The sequence below is a fragment of the Meleagris gallopavo genome, chromosome 11, assembly GCF_000146605.3.
Source record: "Meleagris gallopavo isolate NT-WF06-2002-E0010 breed Aviagen turkey brand Nicholas breeding stock chromosome 11, Turkey_5.1, whole genome shotgun sequence".
NCBI classification, from domain to species: domain Eukaryota; kingdom Metazoa; phylum Chordata; class Aves; order Galliformes; family Phasianidae; genus Meleagris; species Meleagris gallopavo.
In genome coordinates, this window is record NC_015021.2 from 13,121,658 (window position 1) to 13,145,335 (window position 23,678).

General features: G+C 44.3%; 1 protein-coding gene across 3 annotated transcripts in view; it reads right to left on the reverse strand.

Moving 5' to 3' along the window:
• Positions 1-6,467: 6,467 nt before the first annotated feature.
• Positions 6,468-23,678, reverse strand: part of IL1RAP (interleukin 1 receptor accessory protein) — a 40,238-nt gene continuing 23,027 nt past the window's right edge. The window contains exons 5-11 of one of the 3 annotated variants that reach the window (XM_031555148.1): positions 22,018-22,183; positions 21,021-21,092; positions 19,793-19,916; positions 18,579-18,727; positions 16,233-16,382; positions 15,632-15,775; positions 6,468-7,634 (exon numbers count right to left, since the gene is read on the reverse strand). In XM_031555148.1, the coding sequence (XP_031411008.1) occupies positions 6,949-7,634; positions 15,632-15,775; positions 16,233-16,382; positions 18,579-18,727; positions 19,793-19,916; positions 21,021-21,092; positions 22,018-22,183 (1,491 nt within the window). In that variant the 3' untranslated portion in view covers positions 6,468-6,948. Of the gene's footprint in view, positions 7,635-13,199; positions 13,915-15,631; positions 15,776-16,232; positions 16,383-17,069; positions 17,403-18,578; positions 18,728-19,792; positions 19,917-21,020; positions 21,093-22,017; positions 22,184-23,678 lie in introns of those variants that run through there. The other 2 variants (XM_010716740.3, XM_010716741.3) reach the window with 2 other exon arrangements.

Genomic DNA, 23,678 nt, shown 5'->3' on the forward strand with positions numbered 1-23,678 from the left:
AAAATAAAAGGATAATACTGATGTAGCTGCTATCTGTTATTAGTCCCACCTGCTCTGCTCTTACAGCTGGGCAAGAGGCAGCAAGAGCTTCTAACTGTCCCTGGTTGCAAGGGGAGGGAGGTTACAGCACATGGTATTTAAAAAGAAAGGCCAAATGCCAGCCTGAGAGGAAATGAAAATCAAACAATGTAGTAGGTATTCCAGTTGAGTTATAAAGGTGACTGCAGCTAATGCGGAATGCTGTTAAGGTTCAGGCCAGGCAGCTGTGAATTCTCAACAATAGTCCTAGAGAGTGCTTTTGGGCAAGTTGCCCTTATTTTAGTGTTTCAATAAAAGCACTGGTGAAATTGGGGATAATAAGACTTAGCTTTGGTCTGTGAAATGAGTGGCCAGCATTTCACTTCATGGTACTGTAATTTAGAGATGCTATTTGCTTGCCAAGTGCTGTTTCTGGGGGAAAAAAAATAAAAAAGGAATGAAAGTCACTAAAGTCACTCTCTCGTAAATAAGAGTGCAGCTGAAAATGCCAAGATGAATATTTATTTTAATGGGAACAATATGATCTATTTTCTCTGTCACATCTTTACTTGTTCCATCTCCTCTGATAACATCACCTACTAAATACAACCTGTCCACCAAGCTGAAACAGCCGGTGACAGGAGGTGACACTGCAGGCTGTTCAGATCTGGATGCTCCAGCATGGTGCTGGTAAATGGCAAACAGGTGTCTGCATGCAGACTGCGGGTGAAGGTACTGTTCAAAAACATCTGCTGTGCTGAGCTCTTTGTTGTGTGCTGGACCTGTCTGGGGAGGCTTGGTGTACCTCCAGCAGCCTGGGCTGTCAGGCTCTGTACAGCTGGAATTGCTCAAAATTAGAGCAGAGCATCTTTAGGGTAGAAAGTGTCTCCTGTTATCTGTGCAGCACACACATTCTTACCTGTGGAGGATGGAAAGGAAGAATGTGATAGAGACTGTGAATTGCCCAGACACTTCTACAAGACAGAGGTGTAAAGGCAGGGTACAAGTTGCTGCATCTGAGAGAAGAGGGAAAAAAGGAAGAAGATGGCTGGAATACATCCAGGCAATGAACCCCAGCCACCTGCTGAGTCCGCCTCCCTCTAACATCCAGCCTGCTGTGCAGAGCAACAGACAGGATTTGAGTGCTGATTATATGCATTACAAGGGCTAATGGGAAGCCTGAGATGCAAACAAGCAAGAAAGAGTAGCAGGTAATTTAGCAGCAAGCATGGGGAGATAAATACTTTTCATAGAATCACAAATTTTTTTGAGTTGGAAGGGACCCGTAAGGGCCATCTGGTCCAACTGCCTGCAGTGAACAGGGACATGTACAGCTCCATCACATGCTCAGAGTCCCATTCCCCTGTCTCCAGGGACAGGAAGGATTTTGATCTACTTAAAAAAGTGATGCTTGTGGGTTCCTCTGAGGCTAAAATTCTTGTAAGAATTGCAAGAAATCGAGCTGCACTGAGGTATGGAGTGAGCTCTGGGCATCTTCCCAAGGATGTCTGTGCGTGGGAGCCTGGCAGAGGTAAGAGGAGGAGTGTGGAAGAGGTCTGGCTCAATTCTAAGAACAAAACAAAGCAAAGATGCAAGGTGTGGGTGTTTGTGGCTTAGCCCAGATACCCCTGTTTCTTCATTCAGGTCCATCTTTGTGTCAAATACTGGGCAAGAGTAGACCAACTGAACGTTTACTATTCAGATGAGCAAGGACTCTGGCTTGTGCTTTTGGAGCAGATGAAACTAGCCAGTGTTTCTTTTTTTTTTTTTGAATGCATGCAAATCTGAATGGTGTAGTGAGTGAGTTTGGAATGCTGTTCATCTCTATGAGGATGTTAAATGCAGGTAAATGAGCATATGTCAGCGAGCCTGATGCTGAATGGGAGCAAACAGCTGTTCTCTAGTGCATCACCACAAGCAGTGCAGATGCATTTGAGACAGAGATGTGAAACAAAATGATAGATTTGACTTTTGTCTGCCTACAGAAAGGAGCATGCAATTAAAATGTAAGCATGAAAGGAGCAGGGTTTTCTTTCACTGGCAACTGTGCATTGAAAGAGTGTGAGCAAAGCAGAAGGCACGGATTACAGTCTTCCGAGACATCTCCATTTGTGTTGGCAATACATGAGAGGAAAGAGGTAGTAAGACATTACCCACAGCCAAGTTCTTGGACCTGACACACAAACACAGTGAGATTTGAGGAGCTGATATGATCTGATACGGAAACATGTTGATTTATTCCAACTAGCTGTAAGAATACAGTTGGAGCCGCTTCAGTTGCTGGAGTGTTGGTTGAGGAGCTTATGGCATCATTGACTTAATTCTTTAATAAATCTTAAAATACTGGGAAACCTCAAACACTAGAAACCGAGAATGCTGGGCCAGTAGAAAAAGGCTGGTGTGGTGACAAAAGCAGACCTGATGGCATATTTATATTGGGAGAAATTTTTCAAAGGAAAATGCTGTTTTCAGTGAAGTTGGAGTGTTTTCAAATGGACTAGTTTCGACAAAGCATGCTGTAACAAAACACAAAATAAAATCCAGAAATGTAATACTGACATATTTTTACACTCTTGGCATAGCACATTTTATCTGTTTATGTTAAAGAAAATAGAAGTTAAATTGGGAATTAGATATTTTCCTTTTGCTATGGATGTAGATTGCTAAGAAAACATTTTAGTCATGGATAATTTTGATGTCATCTTATGCTATTTCTGCTCTGTCTTGATAACAGGAGAGGAAAAATAACCAAAACAGTGAAAATTCCTATGAATAGGAAACTGATTTTTTGTGAATCTCTACGGACAACTGCAGGATCATTGCCAGAGTGGATCAAAGTATTGGAAAGATAAGAATGGAATTGCCCACATATTGAATTTCATGGTGTCAGCATAACTGATTAGTAGCCAGCAAGCATGGTTTTATGGGAATACAGCCTCTCCAATTGCCTTTTCACATCAACAGTATTTCCAGCATGGCTAGTAACTGTAGGTGCATAGACATGGGAGTCTTCTGTTAAGCATAACTCTGCGTGCCTTAATGGTGGATTTTGGTTCTTCATCCATTAACCTGTTGATCTAAAAAGATGAGAACCTGTCATTGAACATGTTTCCAATGGGAGTCAGTGTCTTCACGGCTGATCTGCAGATAAATAAAACATTGTTTGCTAATAACTGTGGCAGATGGCACAAAGATTGCCTGTCATCACTATTTCCCGCTTCACCAAGCATGCAACGTGATCTGGATTGCCTGATGCACTGGCCCCAAGCAAATACAGAGCAGCATAACAAAAAATTCATCTAAGACCATGCCGGCAGAGTGCGGGGGGACATCTCAGCCTTAACACCTCCTTGGAAAAGGTGTTGGAGTGGATGAGCAATGAAGTCTGGTTTCCCACTGAGCTGTGGTGGCACAAAGGAAGGAGCAGCAGAAGGCAGTGAATAACTGTGGATCAGGGACTTCATCTCCTTGCAAAGGCAAAGAAAGTGGAGCCCCGCATTCTGAAAATGGTGCTGAAAAATTAAACAGCAAAGAAAAGGAAGCAAGCGTGTTGTAAAACTTGAGAAGAAACCTCTCATGAGCAATATATTGCCAGATGATCTGTCAACAGTGTGCAAATACCTTCAAAGATTGAAAAATCCCTGAGAAATCTCTTTGCCGCAGCAGAGGAAAGTGCAACAAGAACCTTGTCTGGAAGCAAAAGCAGGCAACACAAAGATCAAGCATCATTTTAAGGATAAAGTCGATTATTCACATGAACAAATTGTTGATGAGTTGGAAAACTCTTTGATGGCAATCAAATGACCTTGTGGCGAATATATTTTAGCAAGGTACAAATCATCACGCCGATTACAACTGCTGGTGTAAATGTTGCATCCCGCATGTCTGACTGTTACTGTGTCCAATGTTATGAGGAATTAAAGTCATTTTCTTCTAAAAACCATTCTGCAACATTTATGGGTCTTTACAGAGGGACCTGGTGGTGTTTTTATTGTCTTTTTAGAGCTGCAGCCTCTCTGCAGCGTGATCAGTAGCAGTAGGGATCACCAACACCCATGTGCTCAAGTGTCAAACCTTGCCTCCTATATATTTTTTCCTTATTTCTGGCTTGTGTGAGTTCCTTCACAGTCTTGTCATCATTTGGGAAAATTTCTGCTATAAATACTCTTAGATCAGATGCTTCAAGATCAGCATTTGGTCTAACAGTCAAGAACAGAATTGTTGTTGATGTTAAGACTGAAGATGTGAGGGGCAGCCTATTATAGACACATAGAATTTACTAAGAGACCTCCTGGATAGTCAGCTTTGCAGTTACTAGAATGAAGATTGATGTTCAGGGGGATCATGCTCCTGAGCTTCCTAGCCAGCTCTGTTCAGTGTCTTCATGACCAGCCTTCCACAGATTAAAAACATCTCAGTAGCAGCTGAAATACTGCACAAAAGGCTCTGCACATTGACCTAGTAGACTTGTACCACTGCACACCACAGGTAGGATATACCAGGTTATATGAGTATTAACTGAATGTATTAGATATAGTGATATTATGATACAAATGTAGTTATCTCTTGAGATAACTGTGTAGGAGGGCAGGGATAATAGTATTGTGGGGACAGGTAACTGCGGAAGTAATTGCATTTTTGTATACAATTGACTAATGCATGTGTATCAAAGAGGAGAGCAGTGACTACAGTCCATCTGCACCAATCACTGTCAGATGAGATATGAACAGATGTATCTGATTTTCATGGAGCAGAAGTCAAACCATGAGAAAAGAAGTCTATTCTGGTCCTAAACAGGACATTGTTCAGGTGTTTGGGGATATTTCTAAGCAATATGCTTAGGAAGAGAGACAAAGACAACTGAAGTGTGTTCCAGCGTTTCGTGCCTTTGTCCTTCCAGAGACAAACCATCCAGCACAGCCTCAGGCTCTATGACCTTGGCCTCAGAGGCAAAAGCTTGCAGTTCTGCACACACTAGAATTCAGTGTTCTCTCAACATTTGTTCTGAGAGCAATCAACACCTTGGGACAGTTGATGGGGAGTAGAAAGAGCAGTAAAATTGCACTAGCCCTGTTGAAGCAACAAGAGCAGCAATGTCCTTACCTGTGCCAACATCCACCATTCAGCAATTGTCAATGAATGTCAATAAGTGCAATTTTTTCTGCATGGAGGAATTCAATGACACACCTTTGCTTCATACACACTTTCAGGTCAGATTCCACTTTGTCAGACTGTTCCTCTGTTGTCATCTGTCACATGGCAACAAAATGTAATAGAGTATTGGTGGGAAGGATCAATCTCCACTGCCATACCACTGATACCTGCTTCTGACATCATCCACCAATATCACAAAATAGGTGGCATTACTTTTGGAGCAGCCATAGTAAATAAAGGCTGTTTATATGCCAATGAGTAGCAAAGTTTGGCTCTGGAGGTTGATTAATTGCAAGCTATTTGAATCCTGTCACTCCCGTTTTCAGTTCTGCCAGACTCACTGACAGCCTAGTTCAGGGCAAATTGAACCATTTAACCAATTAAAATTATTTTCATAACTTCTCACAAAGCATTTTGCAGTTTATCAGCTCACTTTTCAAACATCTCGTTCACTCCCATCCTATTTCATCATTCAGAATGGCCACATATGGACAAAACATCTGAGCCATTTAAAATGCACCTGCCTGAGATTACCAAGAAACCCATGCCTGGAGAGTTCTTTGGAGTCTAATATTCTATCTCTCATGAGCTGGTAGAGTATTTTTGCCTTTATTTTACTTAGGTCTACTCAGCACCAGTGCTTTGGTTTCCATTTCCTTGGTCTGCTGCAGCAGGGCTGGTAAGATTCAGCTTACAGTGCCTTGTAACAGGAAAGCCATCAGCTTTGCTTGATATCTGAAAGAAAGGGTTGAAAAAAAGAGGGGGCACTGCTGGGGGAGATATGCTGGTGAGAGAAGGAAAATGGTGTATGAATCATAATGACTTCAGCAGTATCAACATGGATGAAATGTGGCTTTAGAGAATTGCTCAAGCAATTTCATCAGGGTTGCATCTGAGGACATCAAATCGGGGTCTGTTCTGGCAGCCACACGCTCTGTGTACCCAGAGGGTTCCGCTCACATTTCCAAGGCAGGAAAAATATAGAAATGTACTTGGAAACCCAAGAGAGAACATTCAGACTGACCAGAACCAGACATACAGCTGCAGAACAAATTCATCACTGGAGAAGCCAGGAGGGGACCAAGCCCAGGATGAGACTGGGAGCACTGGAACCAGGGTGTCCTCCATCAGAGTGGGCAAATCACCTCACAGGTGCTGCCTGGTGAGCAAGGCTCCAGCACTTATCATTTCCTCAGACCACAGGTAACAACAGCAGGTTAAAGAACGCACTTTTATTCGGAGAGAAGGGATTTAAAAGGCTTGACCAAGTTCTTTTAAACCACAGTGGATAAAGCACCGTGCTGCACGGTGCACTCCTGCACGGCTGGGCTCCCATTGAGCTCATTAGCAAAGTGTTGTTTGCAAAACCCTGCAGCCTTCTCCTTCCCTGGGTGTTCCCCCCATATACACCGCTTCTACCTCCCTTCCTGCATCCCTGCATCCATCCCACCCTGCCAGCAGGACCTGCCCTTCCACAAGAAATGCTGAGGAGATGCTCAGGCATGTTCAGCTCCACTTTGCGTTGTAATTAAGAAGGGCTCGCCAACATAGGCAGCCCTGACTGCTGCTCTGCGTGCCATTGAAGGTCCCTGGCTCAGATCAGCAGCAGCGAGACAGCTGGGATGTTGCTGCAGTCCTTTGTGCCTGACAGTGAGCGAGGCAATGTAGAAAGACACCGTGTCTGCCTCTGATACTGCATAAATGTCACATCAGAGGCTCCAGTGAATGTCTTCCATGGGCCTAGCAACTGTAGTGCCACCAAGCTCCGTCTCCCAGCTAGAGGACGTAGAAGTCATTGTTGTTTGATAGGTCGCTGTAATGGCAGAGGGCGAGAGCTGGGCCCTGTGCAGGCAGGGGCTCGGGGCGGCTCCTGCCTGGCCCTCCCCGCCCTTCAGCCTTGCAGAGGTGGGTTTCCCACCTGGGCTCAGCCACTGCCCGCCGCTTGCGCTTCAGTCTGCTGCCACCATGGCAGTAGGTCCCACAGCATTGGCAGATCAAGAAGCGTGATGCCCAGTGCTTGGCCTTCGGTGTGGAGACTGGGGGCGTGAGGGCTCCCTGTGGCTCAGGCCGACCTTTCAACCGGCTCTTTCTTCTCTGGACGGGATCAGGGCTGATGTCAGACTGGGAGGAGCAGCTCTCGTTCCAGCCAGAGCCAGCACTCAGGCTGCGCAGTGGCAGCGCAAGACGCAAGGCCTTCCAGAAGTGCGAGCCCGAGCGCTTGGACTTCTCTCCCTTCCAGGTGACGAAGGAGACGGACTCCTTCAGCTGGAGGATGCTGGGGTGGGTGCACTGCAGCGGCCTGTACTCCACCACGATGAGCTTGGTGGCGATGGTGTTCTGGCACATGATGCCCAGCTTGAACTCCAGCAGGCTGATGCTCTTCTCCGTCAGGTAATCAGGGCTCAGCACCACGATCATCCTGCGGCTCCTCTGGATGAAGTCAAACACCGCTTCGGTGGTATCTAAGAGCATAAGGGAGAGGAGTTGGGGTGCAAAAGGGTTGGGGTGCAGGGAGAGAAAAGCCAGAGGAAGCTGTTTGATGGCAAACCTGCGTAGATCTCCCCCTCCCCACCGAAGGCCTGGCACAAGCCCAGTGAATTTCTACTTGGTGACCTGCACACCTGCCAGCTGGGCCTGCAGGAGCAATATCAGCATTTTTGCTTTGCATTTGGCTTTTGAGAAGGCTGAAGTGGTAAATGAGTGGCCAGAACAACAGGACAAGCCAGGACCATACTGTGATTCAGCACTGCATGGCATCGCTGCTGCCCAGGGGAGTTTTGTAAAACAAAAGTCTTGGTTGGGATCACCTGCCTGCTGCTCGGGCAGCCCCTAGCACCAAGGGGAACCAATTGCCCCACCATGCCACCAAGGCTAAGGCCCGCCTCCTTCCCTCTCACGCTGCTCATCCCAAAATGGAAGCTTCCAAACTTAGAAAGCGGAAAATGTCAGCCTTAAATGTCCCCATCAAATCCCCTCTCTGCAATGTGGGGGGATGAAAATACTGTCCTTCGAAGCTTTTCTTGGGGTTGATTGGAGCTTGTACAGCTCAGCAAGATGCTTGGTTGAAACGATGCCAGACAAGGGCAGCATCTCTTTCATTACGAGCACTGAAAAACAGCAAACCTGAAGGATGTCCTTGAAGTTCTATCTATGGTTTGGGATGCGGTAAGCATATTGAAGGTGTCATGGCTAATGGGTGAGCAGCAGAAAGGATGGGAATTAATAGGGCTGTGGCACTTAGCAATTAACTCCAGCTGATTAACAGAACCGTAAAACTTAAAAAAAAAAAAGTATATACAGCCACCCACTTCCTGCATGCTGGTGCTGGCAATGGGGGGTACCTGAGGACATAGAGTGTTTGAGCAGGACAGGAGCACTGGCTAAGCAGCAAGAAAAGCCTCCTGGTATGTGAATGGTTGTGGCAGTGAAGAGAGCTCAGCTTCAAGCCTGCAGAGGGACCAGGTCTTTGCCCCGCAGAGGAATGGCAGCAGCGTCCAACTCCCTTCTGTCAGCTGAGGTTCATATAAATAACAATACCACTCCTTCTACATGATGGCCATGCTGTCATTCTTGCAGTCCTTGGCTCTCTCTGTTTCCTTATCTCACAGCAGTAGGTGCACTGTGTTGCACCTGAATGCGTCTTATTTTAAGACCATAAAAATAAATGTTTCTTCAAAGACATGACTAGCTGTAAACCACACTGTCCCTAGATTATTTGGGGACTAGGAACTTAGGATAAGAAAAATGATTGAACAATTAAGCCTTAATATCCTAATGGAGGAAGTAGGGCACTTTGTTTTGTTCTTTAACAATGGAATTTGAATTGAATTTGTACAAAAGTTTTATGGGGATTCCCCCCACCCCCATCCCCCCCATATACAGGAAAACACTGATTCATTGAAACCAGAAGTAGATGATAAAGCCAGCTCTGTCAGAATTGTCACTTAAAGCTGCAGAATGCTCTAACCACTCTATTTCAAAGGTATAAAGAATCTGCACCAATCTCCTAATTGACTGAGTCCAGGCCTCATTCAAACCTTTCTATAACTAACTGAGATCTATTTTGAAATCAGCCAAGCTTCAACATCTTCTGAAAGAAAAAGCTCCTTTGCTGGCTTGAAAGGTCTTTCTTTTTGAAAGTGGAATCACAGAATCACAGAGAAACGTAGGCAGAAGCAGCCCCTGGGAGGTCACCTGTTCCACCTACCTGCACACAAAGAACAGGTTCAACTAATGTGAATGATTCCAAAACTGCTGAAATCGTGTTTTCACTGAGCTGACAGTGATGGTTTTCTTTTATTCATTTTAAATTTGCAACATTTTGAGACTCATTTTATTTTCACAGGCAAGATGTTCAAATTTCTGAAGATATGTTTTATTCCTGAGAATGGGATGCCTTTGGACTTGGCTGATGAAGACATGTGAGACCACCACAAGTGTTTCCCTGTTCACTTCAGGGGAATTGGACTAGATGATCTTTAGAGGTCCCTTCCAACTCAAAAGATTCTATGGTTCCACTTGTTTCACTAGTGGTCTTCAGGTCTTGGGCTTTCTCTGAACTTACCTGCTACCATACAGTCAAAGGAAAAAGTTAAGAAAGTAGCTCAGATGAGAAAAAGAAGGAAAAAAAACCACTGACAAACTTTTCTAGTCCAGGTATCTGAAGGTGATGGGCAAAGCAGCCTAAGATAGGTCTGATTTCTCTGCATAAGGCAGACACACTTCCAAAACTCCAGCTCATTGTTCAGCTTCTCATGCTAAAGGATGGTGTTTCCTTCCCATTTTTCCATCCTGTGATTGCTCTATGGGTTAGAGGCTTTCTGTGTGTGCATATTCACTTCTGGGTGACACGTGATCTGCACAGGCACATCATGAGACAGCCATTCCCCCCTCTAAAACAGCATCCCCAAACAATCCTGATATTTAGACTACATACATCTTTCTTTAACACCCTTTTGTAGATGTAATGGGGAGGAAAATGATACTCATGACAAATGCACAAGGACTGAAATGCAAAGGTGAAAATGTTTTATTGAAAAGCAAAATAAAATAATACTGACACTTCACAGACCAAATAACACAAAGGCAAAAATATACAGAAAAGAGAAAACTCTGTAACGGCTATGTGACATCAAACAGTATAAGGAAAGAAATATTATTTCCAATTCGTGCAAGGCTGTTTCTCTAGGAAATAACAATGAGAAACTCTGTATGAGCTGCATGTTGATAAATGTTAGGTTAAGGCACGGAGACACAAAAGAATCAAGTGAACTGGACAGACATTGTGACAGAAGCCATCATGGAAACCAGATGGAGCACTGGATGAAATGGTAGGTGTACCAGAGCAGTTCTCAGGTCAATACTGCGGCAGGAACTGGGGGCCATCCCTGGCCTGGAAGATTCCCATGAGATCCATGGTGATGTTTATTTTTAAGTCAAATTTTTAACAATCAAATTAGAGTCTAACACAGTCTTGCTTTGTCCTTTCCTTTGCCTGAATATCTTGCAGCTGATCACAGGGATACCAAAATCTCTAACAGAAATGAAAAGCTGGGCAAAATGATGCAGCTACAATGGGTTCACGAAGCTTAGCATGGCCTTGGTTGCTACCTCCTGCCAATGAAGCTTGCTGGAGTGTGGGGAGCAGCTCTGCCTCTACACCAACCACTATGGAAAGAAGGTTCAGCAACAGCAAAGCTTTTACGTGTCCGGAGCAGATGAGGAGTTCCATAACCTTCAGTGAAGCTGACTGCAATTTTTCACATGCTTAAAGCAAAACTTACTTGCTTTGTGAGTGAGGGAGAGAGTGGGTAAGGGATGGAAAAGGAGGTGGGAAAAAAGGAATTGCTACATGTTCTACATTAGTACAGTATTTGCCCCAGTGATGCAGGTGGCTGGGGCTGCCCACTGCCCTGCCACAACACTGTTAAGCGTGAAAGGCTACAAGCAAGGCCTTTGCTGACTCTAGGATTCAGCCTTCAAGGCTGGGCTGGGCTGATCCCCAGCATACCCTCAAAGCTCACTGCCAGCTGAGTGAATAGTGCATAGACACCACCTGATAGTGCTTTTTTAATGCCATTATCAATAGCTATGCTTCACCTATTGAGCACCAACAGAGAGAAACCATGAGTCAGAAGCGACTCAGGAGCACCCATTATCTACAAAAAAAATAAGCATGCACTTAGTGTGTGTAGTACTGAATACCACAATTAAGTGAGAAGGCCCTTGTATGGGGAGCTGCAGGAGAATAGACACCCCTGGAGCTTGTAGTATTACGTGAAAACGTTATGAATAACAGCACCAATCAATGCCAGGGTCCTGCTGTGCTTTGGTCTGTCCTACAAGGGACACCCCCAGTCCTGTGCTGAAAGGCTTGTATGCTGGGGGTTAATCCATAGGTATTTTCCTATGCTTCTTGCCTTCTATTGAAGCAAGGGCTTGTACTCAGTGGGTTCCATACTTCCATTTTGTGCAAAAATTGCAGAACCTGAAATACACTTCCTGTTCAGCAATTGGAAACAAGAGGAGTGGAAGTTTGCTGTGAAAAACCAAGCCCAGTTTAAACCTCAGCCCCAAATGACAAACAGCTACGTTATTCAGACCCAGGCAGAGCACACCAAGTCTTACCCAGCTGGATAGTGCTTTCAATGAGCTCAAGTACTTTTGCTGGATTCCCTGGAGAGTTGGGCATATAATCACTGTTCTCTCAAAGCTTTCAGCAGCACCATGCACAATGCTTTCCCCAGCCAGCAGCACAGAGACAGCAGGTGGGTTCAGTAGTATACTGGGGTTCCTTGCAGTGCTTGTGAAATCCCTGAGCTTACTCTTCAAAGAAGCACCTCTCAAAGATGCTCCATGGCCTGTGCTAGTGGGAGCTATTCCCTAGATTACAAACATTACAGCCTTGAAAGATTTAAGATGATCAGAAGATTGGAGAGTCCTAGAGACAGACCACTTATTAGTAGAAATGCTACAATACAAATAGCACCTAGAAGAGCACGTTTCAAACAACATATACGTACACAGCAATTCCACATTGCTAAACTATCTGTAACTGTTTCTATAGAGAAGATGAGGAGCTTCAAGAGTTTATGCTTCCCCCACCAATGCAGAAATGTGCAGTCCCACAGCAATCAGGATTACAGGGCTGGGACACTGATCACAGCATTGTAGGGGTTGGAAGGGATCTCCAGAGATCATCGAGTCCAACCCCCCTGCAAAGCAGGCCCCCTACAGCACGCTACACAGGTAGGCATTCAGGTAGGTCTTGAATATCTCCAGAGAAGAAGAATCCACAACCTCCCTAGGCAGCCTGGTACAGTGCTCCATCATCCTCACTGTAAAGAAGTTCCCTTGCATACTGGTCCAAAATTTCCTATGCTCAAGTTTATGGCTGTTTCCCTTTGCCCTAACCTTACAGACTGCTGAAAAGATGTTGGCCGTGTCTCTGACTCCCACACTTAAGATACTTATAAACATTAATAAGATCACTTCTGAGTCTTCTTTTCTCAAGGCTGAAAAGACCCACTTCACTCAGCCTTTCCTCATAGGAGAGATGCTCCGGGCCCTTTATCATCTTTGTGGCCTTCCGCTTGCCCCTCTCAAGGAGATCCCTGTCTTTTTTGTACCCAGAACTGGATACAGTACTCCAGGTGAGGCTGTCCAGGGCAGAGTAGAGGGGGAGGATCACCTCCCTTGACCTGCTGGCCATGCTCCTTTTAATGCACCCCAGGATCCCAGGGCACTGCTGACTCAACACCAAACTGTCATCCAAGGACTCCCAGGTCCTTCTCCCTAAAGCTCCTCTCCAGCAGGTCATCCTCCAATCTGTATTGATACTCAGTTATTCCTTCCCAGGTGCAAAATTCTACACTTACTTTTGTTAAATCTCATCTGGTTTATTGCTGCCCAGGTCAAAATGAAAGGCTCTATATTCCATTCAAATTGAACCCTAGCCTCTGCTATAGGGACCAACAATCAGAAGGGAGTGAATGGAGAAGAGGAAAGAAGCCCTGTCTTGGAATCTAAGGAATGTCCCATAGGAACTGGATCAAGAAGTACTGGCATGTACAAAGGCCACATTATGACAAGGTGCTGGCTGCACCCCATCTGAAGACCCCAGATATAGACCCTGAGACCAAGGCTTCTGTGGTTCATTACAAGGGTGTGCAATCACAGAGAGAAGTGTATGTATCTTTGGTCTTTCTACTGCCAGGACAGTAGAAAAGCTGTAGGGAGGCACGACTGTCCTCTGAAACACTTGGGACATAGACCCAGCCTGAGCTCCTTCCTAGTCCCTAGCTTAACTTCTATATTTTTTGTGGGATTTTCTGTTTTGTGGGTGATTTTTTTGTTTGTTTTTTTGCTGATGGCATCAAACATTTCTTAGGGAGACATATGAGGGCTCTTGCCGATCAAGGCTCGAACTCCTGATAATTTTTTTTACTGGCAGTTCCAGCTGTAGCTCTTTCCAGAACCTGCCCTTTGGGAACTTCGATTTCTCTCCTTTCCATTTAATGATAGTCAAGGCCGCCTTGGCCTGCTTCAGCTCCTTCACTTTGCTCTTCTTGATGACTTTGTACTGCACTAGAATAACTTTGATGTTGCCCTTGGAAGCCATGTTCTCTAGACCAGCCTTGAGCTCCAGCAGGGCCTGTGTTCCCTGCATGACGTAGTTGGGGCTCAGGACAACAAGCAGACGTTGGCTTTTCTGGATGAAGCTCAGGGTTTCGTCTGTGACAACTGGGGGAAAGAAACATCAGGGTGGTTAGTGATGGCTGAGAACAGGCTGCTGAGCTGCTCACATGATTCCACATAGGTTTTAGAAGGGGATGATGAAATACCTCAGATGCTCTTTCCAAAGACCATGCTGGTGCTTCTCAAGCTCTGTAAGAACTCCTAGCCCATGATCCCATAGAGGAATCTCTATGTTTCTCGTGGGTTAATTTACTTTGGAAATACTGTTATATCAAGCAACTTTACACTAGTTGTTCCTGTTGCTACCATTGATGAAAGTAGATCTCAGTGTTGCTAAAAGTGACATGTAAACCATTCAGAGGATTTTTAATTATGCACCCAAAAATGACAATATCATGGTAACTGTGGATCGTCTTTGATTTTCTAAAACCTGCGTGTAGATTGTCCTTAGCCACCTTTCTGTAATTAATGTGAAAATCCCCTGTAAGCACAAATCCCAGTGCTTGCTCTTGCTGCTGCAGGGTCTCCCACACTGCATTGACAACGGAATGTTCCTGAGTGGTCAGAAAACATAATGGAGAATAAAATAACACTGACAGGCAACTTCATTTAGCTGTCAAGCACATTTGATTAGTTCCTGTCAGCAAAGTCATAGGATAATCAATCTCCTACTGTTCCTTCACCAAGGACAACATAACTCTCCCAGCAACACAGATGTACACTCCAGAGGCATGGCACCAGCTGCCAAAAGCTATTTTCTGGTCTGCTCTGCTTCCTCAAGAAGATCAGTCAAATCCTAGCTCAGATGCAGTGGGGAGGATCCAGCAGCATTGCTAACTGCAGCCATGTGCCAGCAAGATAGAACTCAGCTGGGCTGGTCTTCAGAGCTCACTGGATTGAGGCTGGGAGTGGCAGTGAGCTGGGATAGGAGCACCTTTTAGTGATGGTGAAGGGCAAGGGAGCTCAAGATTGCAGTGCTGGAAAGAAAACGCAACTCTCCAGCAGAAAGAGTGACATGAAGTTGGTGAGTATGCTTCTGGCCCACAGCAATCTTAGGCAGCTGAGAGGTGGAAGATGCTCTGTCAGTGCCAGTTTCACAAACTTCCATTCTGGGTGACTTTCTACATCCTACATGCAACAAAATATTCTTAACCATAACAACTAATTTTATGCTATGTTAGACACAGATTTTCTAATTAATGAAGGTGAGTAGCAGGCCTCCTGGGAGGGCACGTTATCATCTCAGAGAGGCTGGTACAGCACACTCCACACCTCCCTGAAGCTGGCACTTCTGGTGAGCTAGTAGCCCAGTGCGGCATCACACTTCTCTATTCACTTATTTTTTAAAGTCTTGACTTCATCCCCCTTTCCTAAAACAGCTCAGAGGTTGTGTGAATGTCAGTGGATGTTTCCTCTGTGCTGATAAAACCACTACTTCCACACATCACTCTTGGGGAAAGCAAGTGAAATGACCACAGCCACCGCTTGTTCCAGGCCATCAGAAAATCTTCTGTGGACATCTGTGACATTGTCACATGCAGCAAAAACATTAGAAGATACCAACAAAAAATTGTTCTTGGAGATGGGGAGGTTAAAAGGTAGTCTGGAATGACCAGCTCTCATCAGTTACCCCTGCAAGGGGACTGGAACTTGATCTTTAAGGTTCCTTCCAACCCAACCCACTCATTCTATGAGTTTATGATCAGTACCTCAAAGAACCAATAAAGAAGAGGAGTTTCACAGCCCCCTGTGAAGTACTCACTTCCCCCAGGGAGGCTGTCTCTGTCGAAGATACACAGCTTGTACCCAAACTCATTTTCCAGGACTCCTCGCAGCGTCAGCAGCACAAATTCTTCCTCCTCCGCGTTGCGTGCATAGGACACATACACATCGTACTCCTTCCCATCTGAGCATTGAGAGAGTGCAGAGAAATACAAACAGCAGAAGAAACACTTGTGATACTGCGCATGCTGAGTCTTTGATTTTCTTAAGGGGAAAGTCAATATAAATTATATAACTGATATATATTGATATATATATTTATATATCAATTTGAGCCCAGGTCAAGACATCAATTTCCATAGCTCTAAGGCAGCAGTGCTGCCTCTGATAGCCCAGACTGAATGTGAAGATACCCAGACACCACTGGGCTGCTGAAGACAAAAGACTGCAGCAACATCACCACAAAGAGAAACAGTAACACAGTAAGATGTGGTCATACTGAGGAAGAAGGATGCTTAATTATCTCAGCCTTCTGGATGCCTTCCCACATTTTAAAGCAAATCGCTCCTGATTTGAGAACCCCTGCATAGAATCTGAGAAGCCAGGCATTTACTTATAAAATAAGCCCTTTAACTCCTTACCTAGAATGGTTTCATCTGTTCCAAAATGAGCTCGATAGAAGAGGACCATTTCAAGCCAATAAACATGATAGATGACAATCAGCACCACGACGAGCAGGATGGTTGCTCCCAGTCCACAGGCCAGCTCCACAGTGTACTTCGGTGCTGCAACTGGATGCAAAAAAGAACAAGAGGCCAGGTTTACCAAACAGGCCGCACCTTCAGCTAAGCAGAATCAAGCATATGCTATATGTAGTCAAATGATGCAGAGGAACACTGGGAAATAAAAGCCAAGAGCCAAGCTGGCCCTTCAGACAAAAGTGGCCAAACCAAAGCTTGTCTGGCAAGACATGTGACAGCAGACCCATAGATGGAAATCACTTGCATAGCCCATAGCCAGTATATGAACATGATCATCTCATGAGCATATACAACCTCTTTGGGCAACACATACTTCTAGAAGTCAGCCAAAGCTCACCTGCAACAACATAAAGGCAATGGCCACTGCTTTCCCTCCCCATCACACACCCACAGTTCTCGTGTTGCATCCCAGAATGACAACAAGGATATAACTAGCCTTGACCTGACCGTTTCCTATCACAAAGGAAGAATCAGTTCATATCAGAAAAGCTGAAGCATTTGCAAACAAAGACAACCCTGTGAGCAACAAAACAAGATCACAGCCTCCCTTCCAGTTCATATGGTATCTGTCATGATGCTGTTGCTTCTTTGTGTTATGGCAGAAAAAGCTGCAATCCTGGACAACAACTTCTTTTTTTTTTTTTTTAATAGTGACTCGTGGCAGCTCACATGCATGCTGGCAAACTGCGTGATATGAGGAGTGAATGGAAGCATCACCAAATTTCAAGATCTATTAAATTTTATTAGAAACTTAATTACCAAAGAGAAAATGCAAGGAATTTAACAAGTTTCATTATGTGATGAGCAGCAGAAGTACAAGGAAAAGAAGGGAAAGCATCCAAGAAAAAAAAAATCTGGAAACTTATATAACCTATTGTAATGAAATAGCTGCAGCCAACATATACAGCTACTTGCTAAAAACTGGAAGGTAAGTGGAAAGGGGTTAGGTTCTAGGATGCCTGGTGTTTCTATGCCCAGTGGAATGGTCTGCAGTGAGCTTAGTTCAAGGTTGTTCTGCCAGCAGTGCTTGAGGCCGAATCTTGCAAGTTTCTGTGGAACAGAGCAGAAAGGAGGGGTTGTGAGTAACCAAATCTGCTCAGAGCAAACCCACTCAACTGCTGCAGGAGCAAACGTGGGAGGAAGAGAAGAGGATAGAGAAGACCAGTCCACTAGATACAGCATTTAGGCAGTGCTGTCTGGGGAAAGAATTTGAAGGCTGCTACATATACAATCATTATCATCCCAGAAGAATTGTGTAGGGTAAATGCACTACAGATGCAGATGGCTTCAAGTCTTTCAGTTCTGTTTGGTCTATTGTTCCTTCCTAGTGATCCAGAAAAGGTTCATTTCAAATGAATGGGACTAAAAATGAAAGAGGACAGGGACTAAGAAAGAAGAGAAAGAACTCTTCTAGAATAGATCTCTGTGAGCCTTCTCATCCTAACAGGGAAAAGTAGGAGGAAGAACGTGTCTAGCATGGTCTCCACAAGGCAGACCAGGATTTCATATGGGAGAAGGGAGGGGAGGGTCTGATCTACTGCAAGCTGTACTGAAGCTCTAGATTAGGTTGATAAAGCAGCAGAATATCCACTTACTCATGATACCATATATACCTATACTGAAGGCTCAGTTCTTATTACTGAGAGGTGGGTCTGTCAAATAGGAAGAAATACCTTTGAAGAAAAAAGATGTAGGAAAAAAATGCACTCTGAATAAAGTTTGAGCAGTCCGTACCTACCACACTGAAGTACTTGCATCTAGATTGGAGCATTATCACAATAAAGAGTAAAATCACAGAGCATCATGGTCAGATTACCTTACTTCTCACGTAATGTCAGAGTGCAGTGTCCCTTCTGTAGGATGCCAGCAGGCAGCAGCTCTTACACAAACAACTAGTCTGAAATCATTTCAAACCACCCAGCCCCTTGAATATGCATCAGTTGTAGTACATGGATGGTGCGAGAAAGGTTCTACCCCTCTCTTTCTCACCAGCCAGTTGATCATGGCACAGGCACATGAGACATGCATACTTTGATCTCCACCACCAGATGTAATATAAGCAACTATAATTCATCTATGCGTAAAGAGTAGTGTGTGTTGGGGAAAAAAAAAAGCCTGAATGAAATAATTGTTCCCCTACTGCTTTGCAGGGCAAGGCTCAAGGCGGGATGGACAGCCCAGTGTAAATGTACCTCAATTCACCACCATGCTCTGCAAGTACTTTACCTTTCATGCGCACTATGGCCTGGCTATGGCTTTCCCCTCTGGCATTTCTGGCATAGCAAGTGTAATTGCGTTTCAAGTCCTCTGGTGTGGCTTTTGCAACTGTTAGAGTCCTTATGATAGTTTTGTCTTCAAAACGTCTAGGAATTTCGCTGCAAGAGGAAAGCTAGAGCATTACATACTTGAACACTTAGACCTTCATCCAGGTCATTGATGAGTAAATTGCAGAAGACTGAACCCAGTACTGATCCCTGGGGGACACTGCTGTCTGCAGGCCTCCACCTAGACCACCAGCTGATCACAGCCCTCTGAGCTCTGCCATTCAGTCACTCACTCATTTTTCCCCACTGCAGATGTGTCGTTTTATTTTAGAAAAAAAAAAAATGTTCTTGTCTACAAACCAATAGATCCCATGAACTCAAGAATCCAACTCCACTCCACTTTCCCTGTGCAACCCTGGATAAGTCACTTTGAAGTCTCTCTCTGCCTGAGCTTACTGTTATTCTCATTTTGCAGGTATTTCCTTTTGCCTTTCTATCTTCTACAATGGTTTGCAAACCAATCAGGTAGCCTTCTATATCTAATTCAGAACCCAGTAAACAAGTTTCTGAGCCTCATTTGGATTCTTCACATAATTGAATCTCTCTGCATTCCTCCTAATCAATACTACGCATAACACTATCGTTTGTTTTCAGCCTCTATCTCCTGAAACATTTTGTCATTTAAGCTATTTCACAGCATTCCTCTAAACAAATCTGTGACTGCCTGTTTCTGAAATCTCACAGTACCATCAGCTGTTTATACTGGTAGTAGGATCTGAATGGGTGATGATGAGAAATGGGAGACAAAGCTCCCACAGTCCTTTCTATAAAGCAAGGTACTGTTCATGTTTAAATGACTTCTACCTGGAGCTCACTGCAGCACAGAGTAGATACATGGCTTCCTGACTGAGGGGGAGGTGGAGATCTACACTCTCTTCCTTGCAAGAGAAAAATTAGACTACTATTTGGCCCCAGTACCTGCAGAGGAAATGTAAGAGCAATGGGATTTTAGGAGATCTGACACTTCTTGCCTTGAACCATTTGCCTAAAGACTTTCCTCCTGGTTGGAAAAGCCACAGATATGCTGCAGATGTTTCTAGCAAGGCTATGGTACTGCCACCTGCACCCATACCCCTTCGCAGGACCCAGGTCAGAGTTAGACAAACCAAGTGTTACCTTTGTGTGACTTTGACATCCATGATGTCATCTGTGTTCTTTCCATCTATGGTCCACCACACCTCAGTCCGAGAGTCCTTCAGAAAGGTGAAAAAGACCTCACAGGGCAAAACAAGATCATCTCCTGGGAAGAAATGGCCACAATGAAGTATTACAAAGCACAGATAGCATCACACTGAGCTTTCCAGTGGCCCTACCAGGCCAAACTCTGCCTCCCTTTAGGAAGCAAAAAGGTCAACACGCACTTTCAGACATTTGATGTCTGCTTAATACCCTGGACATGTCGACTTATGACAGAAATAAACAGGAAAAATATCCTGGTTTCCTAAATACTCCAGAAATTCCGTGACTGCACCAAGTGACACACTCAAATAGAGCTGCTCCACGCCAACCACTTCTTGGAAACCTTGGCAGTATTAAGCATTCCAACTGCACAGGAGACAGTGACCTTAAAAAGAAGAATTTTGGTGTGGAAACAATCCTTCAGGCACTCCACTTCCCTTCAAGATCAGGCTTGGAAGCCTGAATATTATTGTTATGATCTGCCCACAAGGCTCACAGAGTGTGGCAGAAGCCTGATCTTCTGAGCTCAGAAGTAGTGCTTTAGAGTGAAGACTGCTGGTAATCATCACCATTGGCATGACATTTATTACAGGAGTGTAATGGGACACAATCCATTCAGCATAGGGAACTGCTCCAAAGAGCTATCAATCTAAACAGATGGAGTAGAGGAAGTGGTGTAATATCCCACTACACAATACTGTAAGGCCAGCAAATGGAGAGCTGTCATTAATTAGGAAGTAACCAGAGGGAGAGGAGATGAGCAAAGAAGTGGCCAGAAGGCAGAAGCTACAAAGGCACTGAATGAGGGAGGGCTGGAACAAACCACAGCCAGGGTCAGGACTGACACTAAGTCCTACAGGAATTGCTCTAAGTAACTAAGAGCTCTCATTTCATCTGTTTCTGCAGCTGCTCCAGTTTGCTGGAGTCCTCTATCTCCATGCCTGAATATTAAAAAAAAAAAAAATCTGTGGGCACAAATTAACTTTAAAGCTATGCCCTCCTATTCTGCCATGGAGAACTAGCACCCCTAACCATCTGCCAGACAGCTTGTGGCAGCTGCTCTGCTCTGTGAAGGGAAGCACTGGGAAAGCAGAGGGAAAGGAGAGCCTCTGCCTGGCTGGCCGTACATCCCTAAACCCTAGGGATGGTAGGCGTTGCCATTTACCTGCTTCCAGTTCGTAGACAACTTTTTCATTTGGGGAGGTGAACTGTGGTGGCAAGGCCTTGTTTGGAGATCCTGTGGGAAAGAACAGAGAAGCTCCTGCAGCTTTACTCACAGTGCCCCCCTGCCCCAGTACATATGATGCTATCTAATTTGTGATACAATCCTAATGCAGAATTTCAAGCAAAGGGAAATCTAGTCCTAGTCCCCAAACAGTGCCAGATGCAGATTTTGAGGCTCCTTCAAAAGTTTAGATATGTCTAGATTTAAGGCTCAGGGCCTCCCACATCTGAAGAGCTCCATGTCCCCTGAGACTCAGCATCTTCCATGAAGTACAATATATACCAGAAATTCATTTCTGCTCCTAAAAAAAAATAAGATGTCAACATCAATTCTCATCATAGGCATTTAATCCTGCACTTAAAGCTGTCATTGCCTTTGTGCTCAGAACTTGCTCTACTGTTCACTTGGTTTTTAAGCTCCATCTACAACTCACTGGCAGGTTGGCCAAGCCCTTGTCCATAAGTGCAGACCTGCCCATGCACTGGCTGAAATCCCATCCATGAAAAATCATTCTAGCTCAGCACAAAGGCTTTGAGAGTGCAAGAGGATTGGAAGAAACAGACTATGGTTGGACAATCCCACAAATAATGATGAGCAGAGGGCAGTGGAGACAAAAACGAGTGTCAGGGTTATGCACTCATGTGCCAGCAGAGGGTACCCCTGACCACCTCATGGGCTGCACCTCACCAGCCAAAGCCTGGTTACCCTTGGTGTTCCTCTGGGGGTATTTGACATGGTGATGAGTGGCGCTTCCAGCACAACATGCCTTGAATAGTCACAGAAGGCTGACCCCAGCAAGCCAAAATACAGCACTAACAAGTCAGCTGAGTAACACAGATTGAACACAACCACAAACAGATCCCAACAGACTTGAGCAGTTTTCACCACTTCTGTAGTTATCCACCTGCAGCTCATATTTTTTTGAAGTCATTCTTACCTACCACCTTCATCTTTACGGTTCTGGTGAGATTATATGTTCTTCCATGGTCCTTGAATGTCACAATGCAGGTGTAATTCCCTTCATATGCACTGCGGACAACACCAATGACAAGCTTGGACCCTTGAGGATGTCGTTCATTGAAGTCGTCCACTAACCTGCAGGACTAGAGTCAGGCAGAAAAAGCACTTGTGTTTTGGGACTCAAAAAGTTATTGGTTTAAATCCCACTGCAAATATCTGTTTTGAAACTATAAATATGATGCGAGACTTGGGTATCTGATGCAGCTCAGGCCTAAATGCCATGAACCCTGAGAATACAAACTGGTTTATTCGCCTCAAAAAAAGAGGTGATCAAGCTGATGATCCTAATAGCTTTATCCCACCTCAAATACAGATAATTTCAAAGACATATATAGCTTTGATCTAGAAGTGCATTTGTAATCAAGGTGAACACTTCCGCAAAGTGAAGTAAAAACAGACGAGGAGAAAAATGATGATGTATTCACAGATACCAAGAGTAAAGGACATGTCCCCCAGTTGATGTCAGCATCTCTAACGCTTTCAGGCCTAATCATGCTACCCTGACTGACATCAATTGTTGATGAGGCCCCAGAATTGGCAAACGAGAATCTATAATACAAAAACCTTAGTAACTCTTCTCTCTCTGCCAGGTGAGGCAGGAAACCTCAGCCAAGTACCAAGCTAGAGATCCCTTTCCAGGAAGCAGTTAAGCAGATGATATCTTCATTATCATAAAACCCAAAGATATGCACATTTTTAAAGAGATTATTTCTGAATGGTGCATTTCCCAATGAGATAGATCCTAATGGGGCAATTTAAGACAGGGGTCATATACCATTTTTAATGTTTTTTATTAGGCATGGGATGACTTGCTGCCTGAAAAATGATTTCCATGGGGCTTTGTGTTTCATCCTCCTAATTGATTGTTGAAATGTGAATTTCAATGAGCAGTACAAGTAAGACATTTCAACTATCAGAATGAAATGGTTCCTCTTGGCTACAAAAGCAAGCTTTTCCTGAAGGATTTCAGAGTTGGATATTCTTTAAATTTTTAATTTTTTCTTTTTAACAGCAGATATTCGTTGCCAAATTTCTTTACTATCAAGTTCACTCATACAGCACCTTCTACCTTGAAATTTGGAAGTGCTTTACAAGATGTTAGAGAATTCAGTACCACAGCCCCGTGGCTGTGCATCCTCTGAGAATTCCTTATTCTCTCTTGACTAAAGGCATCCATCTAAAGAAAAATACTGAAGTAAAAATTTAATACAATTTAGCAGTAATTGTGTAGGCATGAGCCTGAGGATGGCTGGAAACAGCCTGACTATCAGAGTGGAATGGAATAGGGATGTCTCCATCTTCAGAAAAGAGGTTTGCCAATTTGTGGCAAATAGCATCTGTGGTCCTTGAAGAGCCCCACTCTACAACTTCATTCTCTGACCGCATGAGATTTTGGAGGGGAGGTTTTTCTCCTTAACTTACAAAATGTTTTTATCTTTATTTTAGTAAAAAGGGAATAAAGTCACGATTTTGTTTACAGGAATAGCAATTTGCTTGCTGTGTAGGTCAGGCATACTACCAACTGAACTGAAGTTCCCAAATCCCTTACTTGAGTCTTCTCCACTTATACACACAAAT